The 17,127-nt window shown below is 37.4% G+C and overlaps 1 protein-coding gene and 1 long non-coding RNA gene across 2 annotated transcripts in view; both read right to left on the bottom strand.

Annotated features, from left to right (window-relative positions):
• LOC106059519 (uncharacterized) overlaps positions 1 to 12,570 on the bottom strand; it is a 35,675-nt gene extending 23,105 nt beyond the window's left edge. Inside the window, exons 1-3 of the mRNA XM_056045176.1 lie at positions 12,488 to 12,570; positions 9,049 to 9,192; positions 4,641 to 4,847 (exon numbers count right to left, since the gene is read on the bottom strand). Coding sequence (XP_055901151.1) covers positions 4,641 to 4,847; positions 9,049 to 9,192; positions 12,488 to 12,536 — 400 coding nt within the window. The 5' untranslated portion in view covers positions 12,537 to 12,570. The remainder of the gene's footprint in view (positions 1 to 4,640; positions 4,848 to 9,048; positions 9,193 to 12,487) is intronic.
• A 2,405-nt stretch (positions 12,571 to 14,975) lies between these two features.
• The window catches only part of LOC129928838 (uncharacterized), a 37,621-nt gene continuing 35,469 nt past the window's right edge, over positions 14,976 to 17,127 (bottom strand). The window contains exon 3 of the long non-coding RNA XR_008780354.1: positions 14,976 to 15,577. This is a non-coding gene — a long non-coding RNA (uncharacterized LOC129928838). The remainder of the gene's footprint in view (positions 15,578 to 17,127) is intronic.

Genomic DNA, 17,127 nt, shown 5'->3' with positions numbered 1-17,127 from the left:
TTTGTTGTGATTACAAGGACTCTTTTCTCATATAAAGACAACACAACAGAAAAATACACATAAATAGAACAGACACAACAAAAAGAGTTCATTCAGCGACTACACACAGGCATCTTGGTCCTTTTCTTATCTTATCTTATATAATACAGACGTTACTTCAAAAAAGAAGATGATTACGTCCTACGCGTCATGCATTTAGTCATGCATATTAACCAATGACTTAAACTCTGCCAAGTCACTGGTTTTCCTGGCTAGCTCAGGCAACCCATTCCATGCTCTAATAGCACTAGGGAAGAAGGAGTATTTGTAACATATTTGTCCTATCATATGGGACGAGGAATGTGCCTTTATCTTTGTGTCTTTCAGAGTATTTTATTAAATTTTGTTTTTGTATTTGAAGATTATGGTTCAGTGTTTTATGTATAATTGCTACTTTATTTTTGAGTCTTCTGTCCTGAAGGCTTTCTAAATTTAGTGATTTTACTAAAGGTGTTACTCTAGTCAATGTGAATATTCGTTTGTTATGAATCTCACTGCTCTATTTTGTGTCTGTTCTAGTTTCTTAATGTTTTCTTGAGTTGAGGGGTCCCAAACAGAGGATGCATATTCTATTATTGGCCTAACCAAGGTTAACTAACATAATCATGTTTTCTGATCAACGAGTGGATCAAATGACTTGTGATAGCTCATACCTACATTCACTAAACGTTTGTTGAGCGACAAGAAACTTAACTGTCTTTAAAAAAAAACACAGGAGAATTTCAAACTAAGGTGTGTTTTATAAATCCACACTAGCACAGCTACAAGTAAGATGACATGTTTACATTTGAGCCAATTAGCCTTGGGGCCACATCATCAATTCTGTCAATCACATTGGTTCAGATTTCAACAGAAACATTTTAAGGATTACTTTTTGATGAGTGTCAATACGCTGTTCAATTGGTTCGCTGGTTCAGTGATGCAGGATGGGCCAGGCAGACCAGGGCGCGAGGCGACACGTTACACACTGTATGCATGTGAGCTTGATTATATGTTGTGTTCTGTGACTCAGTGCGTGATAGACTCAATATAAGTTTTTAAAAAATGACGCCAGCGGAAAGGTTCGTCACCCAACTGATGTCGTGAGAGGATGTGAAACGAGTAGATCTACTCAATGGACAGAATGATTAAAGTATTTAGCCCCAAATGGGGGAGGGGAGGTCAGATGATTGTCCGTTTACCTGTTTCTGACCTGTTTCCAATAGTTAATAGTGACCACTAGTTAACGTGGTTTTTTTTCCCAACCCTATCGAAAGTCAGACATTGAAGCTGGTTAAACCCAAGGACTTTAGCTGAGATCTTCAATCCAAGTATTTAAAAGAATGTGTCTGGAACTGGAACTTAACCTGTTTGCCTCTAGATCGCTGCTTTTATTTACAGACGCCATAACAGCAGTTTGTAGAAGTACTAAAAATGGTTAGAAACGTGGAAAATATAGAAACTTAAGTCCCTTTGAGACCAAGTGATCCAGTGTTGTGTGGGTCTTCTCTGTCTAGGCCTTAAACTAAAGCTAGATTACCTAGAGACCCACCTAGAGCCAAGTTAAGGCAAAAGTCCAGACATCAAATCACCAAAACTAACTCAGCTGCCTCTACTACTAAAAAGTGACATCTTTTGAGAATTAGTTTTACGTCAATATAAATATAAGCCAAGCTACGGCAAATTTAATCTCTCTCTCTCTCTCTTCCTTTCTTTCTTTCTCTTTCTTATTCTCTGTTATTCTTTCTTTCTCGCTCTTTCTTTTTCTTTGTTTCTCTCTTTAACTCTCTTTTTTCTTTCTCTATTCTCTCTCTCTCTCTCTCTTTTCTAACAACAACCAACCAATCCACTGATTAATTTTCACTCTAAGTGTTTGGAGTTGAGTGTGTGTGTGTGTTGGTTTTATGGGAAATTTATTGTTCATCGAAAAGGGAAAAAAAAACTTGCTTTGTATTCAATCTTCTTATTTACACCTAGTGAAAGACTTCAACTTGAAAACATCAAGATCTAGATGATGATGTAATCTGGGCAGCCACAATAGATCTATAACGGAGGTATACTGTAAAAGTTGTTTTTGTCGTACGAGAATGTACATTGTGTTACGTATTATGTTCATTGTTGTCTTTCTTAATTTCTTGTTACTTCATTAAACCGTTGCGTCATGAATCTTTAAAATGGTGTGGGGCTCTTTGTTTAGAGATTATCTTTTCCTATTAAATAAATACTAGAAGTAACCGCACTTAGTCTAGTAAATGTTCACCTCCAACTCAACTCTACTTACTACGAGTTCAGTTTTAGGTTGATTTCTAGTAATTTTTTGTTGGTTATTTTTATTATTATTATTGATTTTTGTCGGGTTAAATAAATAATTGTGCAAAATTTCATCTTGATCCGACATTAGGTGTCGACGAAATAACGTGTACAAACTTTTGACCAGAGTGAGTTGATATAAGCTTTGTCAAAAAAAAAAAAAAAGATAATCAAGTCCTATCCGCCATGTAAATTGGAGAAATTAAACTCTCTCATTGATTTAGCTGATTCGAGCATTCTGCTTCATGCTCTAATAGCACTAGAGAAAAAAAAAGCACTTATGTGAATTCGTTCTATTATCTGGAATAAGAAATGTGCCTTTATCACCGTGTCTTCTGGAGTAGTTGATTAGGTTGTGTTTTCAAGTCACATTCCCCAGTCAAATTATCATCCTCCTGGTCGCCCAATCAGATTCTTGAGAGCCATACCACGTGGCCAAAACGCACGAATTATTAGCTCTACGTCACAGCTCGTGCGTTATTTAGCTCTTAGATCTGCAGTCTCTCGTTATTTAGACTGACCTTGGTCTGTTTAAACTTCACATACATAAAATATTAAGCTGTCTAGGTCTCGACCTTGTGTCTGAGGGGTCATCTACCAAAGGGAGTTAATAATGTCGTCACACTAGAAAAATATTTTTACGAGGAATAAGAAGAAGAAGAGAAGGGGAGGCAACAACTTGATTGATTCATTAATTCGGAAAAGCAAACTTAAAAAAAAAATCATAAAAAAAAACAAACTTAAAGCTATAAAAAATGAATAAAAATATATTGGCTAATTTTGCGGAACAATTTCTTTAAGGAAAAAAAAAGAATAAAGACTATACCTCCATTTATAAATTAAAATATAATAAAACAAAATTTTTGTTAAATAATTATCTCCCTTACATGTCTACACCTAGTATCGACACCTTCAGATGCATATGTGATTTTTATTGATATTATTATTATATTGACATCTAGCTCTAATGCTAGACCTAGACTTCCGATTTAGAAGGTTATGTTTTTGTATTTGTCTAGATCTAGATCTAGATTCTAGATGTAATCTATATTAGTAAAGCTTAGATATTCTTTCGATGAAATTGAAGCAATTTAAAATTTACTTTTGTTATCGTATAATTTCGGATCACTATGTCTGACCATTTTTTTATTCTTAGTCTAATCAAACCAAATTGCATTTATTTATTTTTTACTTTGAAAAATTATAACGGTCAAACTAGAGTTTTCCTCATATGACCAACGAGCTAGTAATTCTTTTCTTAGCAATATACAGCAATTGTTCAATTTCTTGAAAAATCGTAAGAGACGTTTTTAGGATCAGCTCCCGTCCACCCACCAAGATTCCTCCACGAAGAAGTGACTTGAATAGAGGTATTGGGATGAAGCAGAAATATAAATTATTAAGCAGGAACGGCATATTCTGTATTCCTTTTGATAAATCGATTTAAACTTCAGAAATAATGTTAAAGACACAGTTATCGTAAGTTAGAGTCCGTTTTCTTTATCAAGTCAAGGGATTAGAGTCGCCATTTTTTTTACTTAATTTGCAACACACCCTTCACACACGCAACCCGCAGGCGTTGACTAGTGCTAACTAATGTCCACAAAGTTTCTAAAAATATAGATGTCTATTAATATTTTCTCAAATGATTCTGTCCCTTTATCTTAAGATTTAATCCACTCTTTTAGTCCAGAAGTTCACAACCTTGCCCTATATGAAAAAGCTGCATAAATTATGTAAGTAACAAATGTAAATTTAGAAAAAGAAATTAAAGGAGTGTTTATTGAGTTATTTATTTTTGTTTACAATAACATTTTAAAAGATTAATGACTTGGACAAGGTGGATGAGATTTTATTCATGTAGGTATGCCATGCTCAACGAGCAGAAATTTCGAGTCGGTTTTTTTTTAGCAGTCCCTGAAAGGGGAATAGTCGCTATTGCCAACTCGGTCACACTAATAACGTGATGTCATTTGGTGTTACACGTGCCTGTCAACTTGTCACTGTCACACTAATATATTGATGTCATTTGGTGTTTCACCTGCCTGCCAACTCGGTCACACTAATAAAGTGATGTCATTTGGTGTTTCACCTGCCTGCCAACTCGGTCACACTAATAAAGTGATGTCATTTGGTGTTACACCTGCCTGCCAACTCGTCACTGTCACACTAATAATAAAGTGATGTCATTTGGTGTCACACTAACCTGCCAATTCTTCACTGTCACACCAACAAAATGATGTCATTTGGTGTCACACTTAAACTCGTCACTGTCACACCAACAAAGTGATGTCATTTGGTGTCACACCTACCTGCCAACTCGTCACTGTCACAATAGTGACACGTCATTCGGATCTCCTCCAGTTCCTCCACCATGACCACCGTGTGGACCGCTTGACCGAGTCGGACTCTTCCGTCCCGGACAGTGGATGCCACCTGCTCCTGAACCTTGAAACACTCGGCCCCATGTCGAGCGTAGTTGTCGTTGGGTTCCGCATCTCTCTTCTCTCTAAACAAAGCTGTAAATATTAGGTGCTTATTTTGTATATGTAATTGAATAGATTGGATATTAGACACACGCTATAACATTCCTTGGCTGACATAGAAGAGAGCACCTGGCTGCATGCGGCGTCGGACGAGACAGCAGGAGGTCACTCACAAAGGCCACGGGATACACATTTGAGACCAAAAGAAAATCTGCTGCCGAGGACAAACGCAGACGACGAAAAGAAAATCTAAATATCGACCACCTGCGGACAATGGTTATGCTTGCAGCTGGGGCTGCGCAGCCATGGGAAATACTGAATTCCTCATTAATCTTCGGACTCGAAGACAAGCCTTATTATTATTATTATAGTTATTATTATTATTATTATTATTATTATTATTATTATTATTATTATTATTATTATTATTATTATTATACAACAGTTGCGGATGTAGTGTCATCCCGAGAGAAGATCAAAATTGGCAGCGCTAGTAACAAGGCGTTTGTTCGTCTTGAGATGCCAACTAGTGAGCTTCAATAGCATAGCAATGATGCCTGCTATTGGGATGTGTCTATTCTATTTTTTTTTTTAAAGTTAGATAAAGTCTGTTCCTAAATATTGAACTGGAATTTGTTTTTTTTTAAAAGGAGACTACTAATAGAAATCTAGTCGAGTTTGCATAGCGCTTAAAGCAGGGGTTTTCAACCTATGGATCGCGACCCCCATGGGGGGTCGATTGACGATTTGCCACGGGTCGCCTAAGACCATCGAAAATATGGATTGTTTTTTTTTTTTGTCTATTCTTCTATTGCTGTGTTTGTGTGTGTGGGTGGGGGTCGCGGCAGAGTGTGACATAGTAAAAAAGGGGTCGCCGAGTTTAAAAGGTTGAGAACCGCTGGCTTAAAGGGATCTTGGAAACTTGTAAGCGTATCCCGTTTTAAGAAGAGATTTGACTATAGTGCACTGAGCATGCTATATGGAATCTATGAAAAGCTACTTTAACTATTGTTTCTATTTAGCGAATTTCCATTCCGCCATTTTGTGGTTAGCAGCCCGTGGCAATTGTGCACTGTATTTTAAAATAGCGGGGAAGGTCCTCAGGGGATAGTCGGTGATACCCTGCATTGACCATTCGCGTATTCAACTTCTCTTTTAACTATCCCTTGGTATTCAGGTCCATTGTGGCAGCACACGTGATCTGTCGACCGTCTGTCCATTCTGTCTTATGCCTTGACTTGAAGCTATTTCAATGACAGGCCTCGTACATTCTTTGATGTCTTATCATCGCATTTCTCTCTCCTATTGTTTTTTCCCTGCAAAAAGGTCTTTGCGAGCCCTCAGGGGCGTAGCTAGGAATTTTTTCATCGTTTGGGGACCCGGAGAGGGGGGGGGGGGCTTTACCTGTTTGGTGGCCCCTGCATTTTGCGTATAATATATTTTTAATGTAAAAAACGCTCATTTGGGGGCCCCCCTCTCAAGTGGGAGCCCGAGGGGATTTTCAAATTCTCCCCCACCCTAGCTACACCACTGCCTGAGGATCTTACAGTGTGGTCATACAGCTTTAGTTTGCGTTTTTTTTTTGTTGGTGTTGTTATTTTTTTTTTGTTTTTTTTGTTTTTGCATTGGTCTGACTCTGCGGGTAATCGGTTGGGGGGCAAATTGCCATTGTGATCCTGTTTCGCGAATTACTTTACTTAAAAAGATCGGTGACTGTCAAATAAAAAAAAAAAGATCCTGCACAGTATACAGTATACCGTACTAGACTAAAAATACTTGAAATCTGTCAGCAGCTACTTGTAATATAGTGAAACGAATCCAAGGAAGGCAACAAAGATGGGTCAAGGCAACAAAGATGGGTCAAGGTAGCAAATATGGGTCAAGGTAACAAAGATGGGTCAAGGTAATACAGATGGGTCAACACAGATGGGTCAACACAGATGGGTCAAGGTAACAAAGATGGGTCAAGGTAACAGAAATGGGTTAAGGTAACAAAGATGGGTCAAGGTAACAAAGATGGGTCAAGATAACAAAGATGATTGATGTTGTTTGATGTGATGAAAGCTGTGAGGTAATCACCATAAAAATAAACGTCCGTCTTGGTGATCAGGTCTTCTAACTCTGGTCAACATGGCTCACTGGCGCCGCCTATGTCTTCGCTTTTCTCAAGGCCTCCTTGGTTCACTGTCTCGCCACTAACACAGTCCATGCCGCTCACTTCTGGTTCTCTCAAAAAAGGTCGCCTTCACAAAGCCAACAGAAACGTCTTCCACTCGCTCGAACGACCCTTCCACAGTTTCCCAGACAAAGTCCTGACTGTCAGGGTTCACTTATAAATATATTTGTCTCTTGTTATTGTGTTTCTTGACTTTGTTTCTGTGGCTCACTAGGGGTTTCTTGAATATTAAATAATACTTGCTTGATACTTTCTTCGTTACTCGATTATAATTCATCAATACTTGCTTAACTTAAATACGAACACTTAACACTCTAACTCATTATATTCATGAATATCGATAATACTTTAATACTCAATAAAGCACACAATTATATCACTCTTATGAAATAGTAATACACAAAACACCAGTCCGTCAACTTATAAATATATAAATGCATAAATACCAGTCCAGGAAGTAAACGTCCAACCTTCCTGGACCGGGAGCAAGACCTTACTGACCAAACACACTCTCTCGCACATTCAACGAAGACTTAATCACTCAGTTCACAACACGTGCAACACTTTGCATTCATAACAAGGGGATATAACAATCATACCAAAATATTAAACTAACATTCATTCTCGCCTTACCTCCCCCTGACACTGACCAGACGACCAAGGGAGAGAACCACGTTGCTGCTCACCTTCTGGTCTCTTACCTGGTAACCTAACCCAACAACTCTAGGCGGATCAAACTAAGGTCGAGTTCTCTTTCTTGATTTACTTAGAGCCGGAATCAGCTGTCCCTTTTGTTCGTCTAAACTCAGTGATGCCCCAACCTAATTCGACCTGCGGGCCATTTTAATTTCTGACACTCGTGTCGCGGGCCACATGAACGAAAATGTACACATACAAAAAAAAAATTAAATTTACCTGAATTTGAAACTATTAGATTAAAACCCGTGGATCTAGTACTTACATGAAGGAATTGGATATCTGAAGTGATTTTTTTTTCAAGCGTCAGAAAATGGCTTAATTTCTGTACTTAAAAAAAGAACAACATTGTAGCTAGCTTTGACGTCGACTCATTTTCTTGTCGTTTTTTTTTTTTGGTAAATATTTCCAACAATCCTCCAATCTCTAGGCGTAGTCTAACAATCTTTTTATTCGCGGCTCAAACCAAGAATATTTCTTTCATAATGACGTTTATATGTTGTTCTTTTTTGGAAACAGCCACACTTTTTTAAAGATCACATATGTTGGCTTATTCTCATGATCCACAAAAAAAAGTTAAGACCCGTTCTCTTTTTCTGGTAGATTCTCATTTCATAAACACACTAATGTTAAAGGTCATGGTACCAATCAATTAAAGAAAAATTAAGGGCCCTAACGTAGGTAAAGATACATAAGTCCGCTTTTTTTTTTTTCGATGGTGTTGTCGACACTTTGTGCCGACATTTCGGCGGGCCGGATGGAACCACGTCGCGGGCCGGATCTGGCCCGCGGGCCGTATTTTGGGCATCACTGGTCTAAACTATCTGCCAATCACTCGTGTTGAGCCATTGCGCTGGTGCTCACCATAGGCGTCGGCCCAGGAGCAGAATTATTATAATATGGGATGCGTGGTCGAGAGGCTAAGTACGCTTGAACTTGGCTTGGTTACCTATGAAGGGGGCTTGAGGCTCGACACCCGACTCGAGCAGAGTTGTGTTTACTGAAGGCCTAAAGGCAGCACGGAAAACCTTCTCCCAGATACCCTCTCCCCCCACTGGTCCACAAATGAGATTGGACTAAAGCGCTCAGAGCATGCTATAAGCATGAAAGTAGTGCTATATAAAAACTATATTTTATTTATGATGTTTAGCATAAGACATTTTTAAAACGTCTATTTTTTTTTCTCTATAACTGAGTTGGACTTGGCAATACTATTTAGACAGAATAGAAATAGATATTTATAAGAAATGTACAGAAATAATTTGATCGATCATTTTGTACTTGAAACCTGAGACTTCTTTCGTATAAAAGGATTGAGATGGCGTAACATTAAAAAAGCATTTACTAGTTCTAATTAATTACCTGTGTCAGTGCTGTTGTCATTGACAACATTAAACACTGAGCTGTCTTCGTCTTTGTCTGTCCAGAATTCCTGACTTATGACATCCAAGCTGGAGTCCCATGACATGACAAATCGGAAAGTTCCGTTGATCTCTCGACTGACAACTTGGAGGGAGAAAATTAATAGTGGGATATCGATGACTTATAGAGAAAGATCTTTCTGTTTATGGAGATTTTATTTAATGTGGATTAATTTAAAACGCGTGGAAACTGTCACAGAAAAATGATGCATAGCTTTTGCTAGAAACGTGTAGGTTTAAAATTATGTGGGTGTAAATAATTGTAATGTGTTAAGTACTGTAGGCAGGGCCGGATTTAGATATGCGGATGCCCCAGAGCTGATTTTTTTGTGGATGACCCTACACTTTTTCCAAAGCTTTAATAAAAATCCACTTTTTAATACTTATTAAAAATCATACTGATATCTAACACCAAACCACACTGCAGACGGATTAAACTTTTGACTTTTAAATTCTGTCTAGTTTTCTTACTTTTGCAAGTTACAATTATATACAATTTTTTAGTTTTTAAAAAATGAATATTTTGTATGTTTTTGAGTTTGGGGAGAGTAGGACCATGTGTGACCCACTGCCGTAGATCCGAAACTGCATTTCTATATTACGAGCAAGTGGAAACCTCTAAACCAAGACAAAGTTACATCCGTAAAATAACTTCTTCGTCCGCTCTGATAAATCACATGTGATCCGCACTAGTAACAAACATTGAAAACCAGTGTTGAAACCACATCCTTAAGTTGGTGCAGGAATGCAACCTGAGATCAACCTTCGCCAGCAGTCTAAATTAAGACTTGAAGTAACAAAAAAAAAAAACTAGAAAAGCCTCTACAGCAATGATTGTCAATAGTAAGATTCAAGGCATTGTTGGTGAAGAATGTGGGGGGGAAAGTACGGAAAAAGTTGATAAACCGTCTAAATTTTTAGACCCTTAAAATTCACTAGAATTCGTATGACTTAACACGTTTAATCTTAGATAAAACCAAGCAGCCAACCGTAGTGACGGGTGAGTACTACCTTTTCTCCTCCCTCTTGCTTTTTCGTGGGGTGACTCTATCCGCAGAAATAAAAGAGTGATCTTTCCTTTACTTCTTCTCTTCCAAACTCTTGAGTCATGAAGAGAATTATATAGAGAGATTTTATGGAGGTCCCCCTTTTCTGTATTCCCCGGGACTGTAGCCCAACCTGACCTGTATGTACATATATAGCACGGTAAAGTAACGCAGTGTGATAAGTAATGTAGTAGGTAGAGTTGTTTGTTTTACTAGTTTCCTGAGTTACTTCGGATTCTGAAGATACCTAAATCCTAGCCTCCCCCCCCCCCAAATAAAAATCATGAAACAATTGAAACATTATCGAACTAGTCAATGAATTATTGATAATGTAGTATATTTTTTTATATAACCAAAGGGAAATAAATTCAGATATAACTGTAAATATGGAATTATCCCCCTTTAGATAAGCTTAGTTGCATTGTATTTAAAGTATTGTTTTATTTGGCTTGTTTTTGATCTGTTCATTCAGCGGCCAATCACAGCACAAACACAAACAAATGTTTGACAAACATCCTGACCCAGTGCTTCTTTCTCTACTCTTTGCTAAAGTTGATCCTTATGTGGGGTGGGGGGGGAGGAATGTTCTTATTTCGGGTCTAGGACAAATGTATACAAATACTCCTTCTTCCCTAGTGTTATTAGAGCATGGAATGGGTTGCCTGAGCTAGCCAGGAAAACCAGTGACTTGGCAGAATTTAGGTCATTGGTTAATATGCATGACTAAATGCATGACGCGTAGGACGTAATCATCTTCTTTTTTTTTGAAGTAACGTCTGTATTATATAAGAAGATAAGATAAGATAAGTATTCCTGGGTTTAATTTTTCTCCATTTTACCATGTGGATTTCAACTAAGTCCATTATGGTTGATGTCTACTGCTAATAATCTTTTTGTCTAATCTATCTGGTCAATAGTTTGAATACCGCCATTATTTTATCATTGCCGGATTAAACACTTGATTTCATTTCATTTCATTGTTGGCCTTTCGCCTGTGTTCATTAGGTTGGCTGAAATTAGTCGGTATTTCGCCTGAACATAGTCAACGCTGTACTCAAGACACAGCGGAGACAAGCAAACACAAATTTATTGAGCGTTTTCACGTCTCTGTTTTGAGAACCGCTGCACAGTTTAGTGTGTTGTACGTGTGTATCTGTGTGTCAAAACTGTATGAAATAATGTCCATAAAAATGACGTCCCCGCTACTTTAGAGAAAATACTAAAGTTACAATTTTGAATGAAGTAGTTAGACCCCTCTAAGGACGCTCACAGGGCGGTCACAGATCTCTTAACGCCAAGGGTGAGTCATTAATGGAGCCCTCTAATTTGTTCTAATGGAGCCTCCTTTAGTAAATTTACCCATCCTTAAGACTGAGCCAGCTCTAATTGCTTTTTTTGTTTTGAATCTTATCTTATCTTATATAATTCAGACGTTACTTCAAAAAAGAAGATGATTACGTCCTACGCGTCATGCATTCAGTCATGCATATTAACCAAAGACTTAAATTCAGCCAAGTCACTGGTTTTCCTGGCTGGCTCAGGCAACCCATTCCATGCTCTAATAGCACTAGGGAAGAAGGAGTATTTCTGAAGGAGAATCCGCAAATTGTAAAACCAAACAGTCTGTAATCAAGAAGAATAAAACCAGTACACTAAAAAGATCTTATCTTATAAAATACAGACGTTACTACAAAGAAGATGATTACGTCCTACGCGTGTTTCTAGATCAATCTAGTCATGCGTGTTAATCATTGACTAAACTTTTGCCAACTAGATCTACAACTAAATGCTAGAGTAGATCTGTGGAATTTAACGTCTCGTGACACAAATTTTTTTCCCTTTACAGCTTCTCATGTGACTAACGAGGCCAATCTTTGATTCACAACTAGATTCTAGTCTAGATCTAGATCTATCTTATCTTATATAATACAGACGTTACTCCAAAAAAAGAAGATGATTACGTCATACTCGTCATGCATTTAGTCATGCATGTTAACCAATGACCTAAATCCTGCCAAGTCACTGGTTTTCCTGGCTAGCTCAGGCAACCCGTTCCATGCTCTAATAGCACTAGGGAAAAAGGAGCATTTGTACAAATTTGTCCTAGCATATGGGACGAGGAATGTGCCTTTATCTTTGTGTCTTTATGAGTATTCACTATTTTTTACATTTTGTTTATGTATTTGAAGATTATAGTTCAGATCTACGTCAGATGAGTGAACACTTTATTTTTGTGATTTTGTTTATCAAAGGGCATAACTAGTTTATCTAATACATGACCTATACTCTATCACAGCGCTACAAATGTTGGTTTCAAACGATCATTTTACTTACCACATGATGCTAATACAAGAACATTGACATACATTAAATCAGCCGCCATTATGATCTAATCATAGACATGCTTCCGTTCATTTGATATAAACCTTTTACATGTAAATTATGAGTGAGTCTGGTGTGAATGTACATTATGAGTGAGTCTGGTGTGAATGTACATTATGAGTGAGTCTGGTGTGAATGTACATTTTTTTTTCTAGTTACAATGTTTTGTTTCATGTAATGCACAAATTGAAGACAAATTTCCTTAAGGACAATAAAGATTATTATTATTATTATTATTATTATTATTGTAAAACAAATTCACATCTTATCTTATATAATACAGACTTCCTTCAAAAAAGAAGATCCTTTCCTTTCTTATAAGCTACCTATGCGTTCCATCGAAGCAGAAAATAATTACTACGAGTTTAGTCAATAGTTTTCTTGGCTGATTCAGGCAACCCGTCCCATGGTGTAAATGCACTGTGGAAGAGGGACGATTTGTATGAATTTGTCCTAACCTTAAAGATAGAAGCCAATTTCTTATTCCACACACTAGAACAAATTCGTACAAGTGCTCCTTCTTCTCTAGTGCCTGAATGGAAAGGCTTGCCTGAATCAGCCAGTAAAACCAACAACTTACTTAGACTTAGATCCTCCTGCGCCGTTCGGCGCATTGGTCGGCAAGCTTTCTCCATAAAGTTCTGTCACTGGTTATGTATGAAACCTCTTCCCACCTGGTGTCCTCTGCTCTGAGGTCCTCTATGAAAGTGTGGCGCAAAATTATACGAGGACGTCTCTATTGGCGTTTTCCTCGTAACTGTCAGCGCAACTCTCTGGATGCATTATTCATTTTGTCCCTCAAACGTCATGCGACGCTCTGTCACAACCTCACTAAGTGGTCGACTCCAAGTTCGGCATAGGATTTCCTTGTTTGAGACCGATCTGTATAATTTACTCCTAAAATCCGTCTTAGCCATTTTTGTTGAGCCACATTTAGACTTTTCTCAGTTTTGGCAGACGACTTCCATGTCTCACATATATATGTTTCTGTTGGGATGACGATTGTTTTAAGTAGGTGCATTTTCGTCTCTAGTCCAATAGCTAGTCCAAAATCGCAACAACTTAGCAGAGTTTAAGTCATTTATTAACATGCATGACTAGATTGGCACATGAAATGCGTAGGACGTAATTATCTTTTTATCCATATCTATCTTCTCTATATATAATTCTCTTCTTCCCTAATCAGGTCAAACAAGAAGTAAAGGGAAGATAACTCTCTTATTTCTGCGGATAGTCACCCCACGAAAAAAAACAAGAGAGGGAGGGGGGGGGGGGAGAACACGTTTTCACAGCTCGCTACGGATGGCTGCGCGCTGGACTGTCAAACCCTGCCCGCTCCCATCCCATGCGGGAGGTTGGGTCTTATATATTACAGACGTTACTTCAAAAAAAGAAAACAAGTAACAAAGAAGTAACGTCTGTAATATATAAGATAGGAAGATAAGACATATGTTTATAATACTTAAACAATCTGTGAAGGCACGTCAACTATCAATCATTACTTTTTAAGACCAAAGTTTTCTTTTTCTAAGACGTCGTCATCTTCATAAAGTAGGACGTCTTTCTTTAAAAAGTACGTCTTATATTTTACTTGTTATCGAAGTAACGTCTGTCATTTATAAAATAAGATAATTATTTATAATTATTAAAAAGTACGTCTTATATTTTACTTGTTATCGAAGTAACGTCTGTCATTTATAAAATAAGATAATTATTTATAAAAAAAACACATCTTAAATTTTTTGAGCCACTTTTTATAGCGAAACGAAATATCACAAAAATTGATGATCTCGGCAGTATGAAGGATAAATGAGATATTCGCGTGTCTACATTGCATGCAGTGTCGTCTGGTAGTCAAGGATCGAACTGCAGAGACACTGAGGCATCATGGGACGAGATACTCTCAGTGGCTAAAATCAAGTACAATGACCTCTGAGACCGAAGAGTGTCAGTATAAAAACTTTTATTTTAATATTTAAAACCTTTGATCTAACGGCTAGCCAACACCCCTTCCTCCCCCCGCCAAAAAAAAAATTGAACAGACATTTTTGTAAACGTCACAGGACATAAAACATTGAACTATGTAAACTAAAAACATGGAACATTCCCAAACAAGCTAATATAACGAAACAAATGTTTGAATTCAAACATAAATCTGCGATGTTATTTGTTTACAGAATACATCCACACAGCAGACATTTGTTGTATGTCAGTGGTTCTCAAACTGGGGTACGTGGCATCACTGGTAGTCCCTTTATGGCACTTTGGCTCGGACTTTTCGGAAATTTATTTATATACATATGTAATTCATTATTTTCTGGTTAAAATATGTGAATAAAGATTATTAAAGTGATTGAGGCGTAATATTAATTTACATATAGTTTGTTACAAAACAACATACATAAATACATGCTCATAAATAATACTCTAACGATTATAGTACTTTGCAAAGACAAGCTTTAATTTTTTTTTTTATTCATATTCAACACAACTTTCATTGAACAAACAAATCTCCTCCCCTAGTTTTCATCTGAATTGTCTCTCCTTTTGTGTGTGTATATATATATATATATATATATATATATATATATATATATATGTATATATATATATATATATATATATATATATACCATTGCAATAGAATGAATCTTTAATGGGATATTGTTTTCAACAAAAACTTAACAAATATTTGAATAACCAATTATTGTACTTCCTATTGTTTTGTCACAGTTAAGTAATATAAAATATTTGAAATTATCTAAGCAATTTAAGCAAAACATTCATAAAGCTTTGGACCAATTTTAAAACATGAAACTAATTTGATCAGATTCAATATTTAATAAAATCACTTGTCTCCGCACTCCATGACACAGGGCAGGCAGGGGGCGACTCTGTCAGTGGTGCACCTCCAGGAAACACTGGTTATATGTGACGAACGTTTTATCATAGACGCAGTTGCTGGAGACGGCAGTGCCAAACATCTCTCCACACTTCGTGCACGTGCCCAGAAAGTCTTCTATCGACACACCTTCCGGCACCCTACAAGAACATTACAGACAAATAGTGAATCAGCTCGAGATTATTTGACAGATCAAATAAAACTGGAAAACAAGAAAAAACCCAGCGAGGGTTTTACGCGCGGTGATGGCCCTCCCACAGAACCTGACGGTTCAGTATAGTAAATAAAGTGTCCCCTAGTAGCCTCGACCTAGGGCCTTTGCTTAAGAAAAGGAACTTAAAACGATAATCCCATAATAATAAGATCACAGACATATACATATATATATATATGTATATATTGTTATGTGCATAACTGTTTTTCAAGTCTACCTAACAACCAAGTCTACCTAACAACCAAGTCTACCTAACAACCAAGTCTACCTAACAACCAAGTGTACCTGACAACCAAGTCTACCTAACAAAAAAGTCTACCTAACAACCAAGTGTACCTGACAACCAAGTCTACCTAACAAAAAAGTCTACCTAACAACCAAGTGTACCTGACAACCAAGTCTACCTAACAACCAAGTGTACTTAACAACCAAGTCTACCTAACAACCAAGTCTACCTAACAACCAAGTCTACCTAACAACCAAGTCTACCTGACAACCAAGTCTACCTAACAACCAAGTGTACCTAACAACCAAGTGTACCTAACAACCAAGTCTACCTAACAACCAAGTGTACCTAACAACCAAGTGTACCTAACAACCAAGTGTACCTAACAAGCAAGTCTACCTAACAACCAAGTCTACCTGACAACCAAGTCTACCTAACAACCAAGTCTACCTAACAACCAAGTCTACCTAACAACCAAGTGTACCTAACACCATGAAAAGAGTGCAAGCCAATAGAAGGAGTGGAACCACACATGAATATAAATAGAATCTATGTCAAGGTCACAGAGATGATTTGGTCTGAAAACAGAAGGTCACAGAGATGATTTGGTCTGAAAAATTACCCCAATAGAAAGAAAACTATATGGAGAGCTCCCTGATTTGGAAACCACTGCGCAGTTCATCTCATGTATTGGTCTAGTCATCTGAACACTCCAACATAACAATGAGAACGATGAAGAAGAAGAAGAAGAAATTTAAAAAATTGATTCAAGAAATAATGTCAATGTCCTGATGTCAATGTCATCACAGATTCTGAAATTAGGATCTGAACACGCCCCCTAAGCAATCAAACTAAAAGCTAGCTTTTTTCCTTCTTGTTTCGTGGATGTAAAAGGGGGGGGGAGTGTGAACCAATTATTATGAACTGTGGGCGTGTGTGTGGAAAGTCTCGAATCAAAAACTCTAAAGGCAAGATGGCGGAGTTCTACGCGAATTGTAAAGTGACATTAATAAAAATAACTCCTTTAACAAAACACTCGCTAAACCCAGAAAAACTCAAGACATAACATTCACGTGTGATACATTAGCAAGTGTTTCCTGACAAGATAACAACTATCATGCGTTGTTTAAAAAGTATTCTTTTTGATTGGGGGAAGATGGGTGGGGAAAAAAAGTCCCTAACAGGGGTCAGATGTCAAAGGGGCGGGGTAGAAAATGTTCCTTTTTTTACAAAGCTTATATCAACTCACT

This window comes from Biomphalaria glabrata, chromosome 10 (assembly GCF_947242115.1).
Source record: "Biomphalaria glabrata chromosome 10, xgBioGlab47.1, whole genome shotgun sequence".
Classification (NCBI taxonomy): Eukaryota; Metazoa; Mollusca; class Gastropoda; family Planorbidae; genus Biomphalaria; species Biomphalaria glabrata.
The sequence above is the reverse complement of the archived record's forward strand: the minus strand, read 5'-3'. Positions and strand labels throughout refer to the sequence as shown.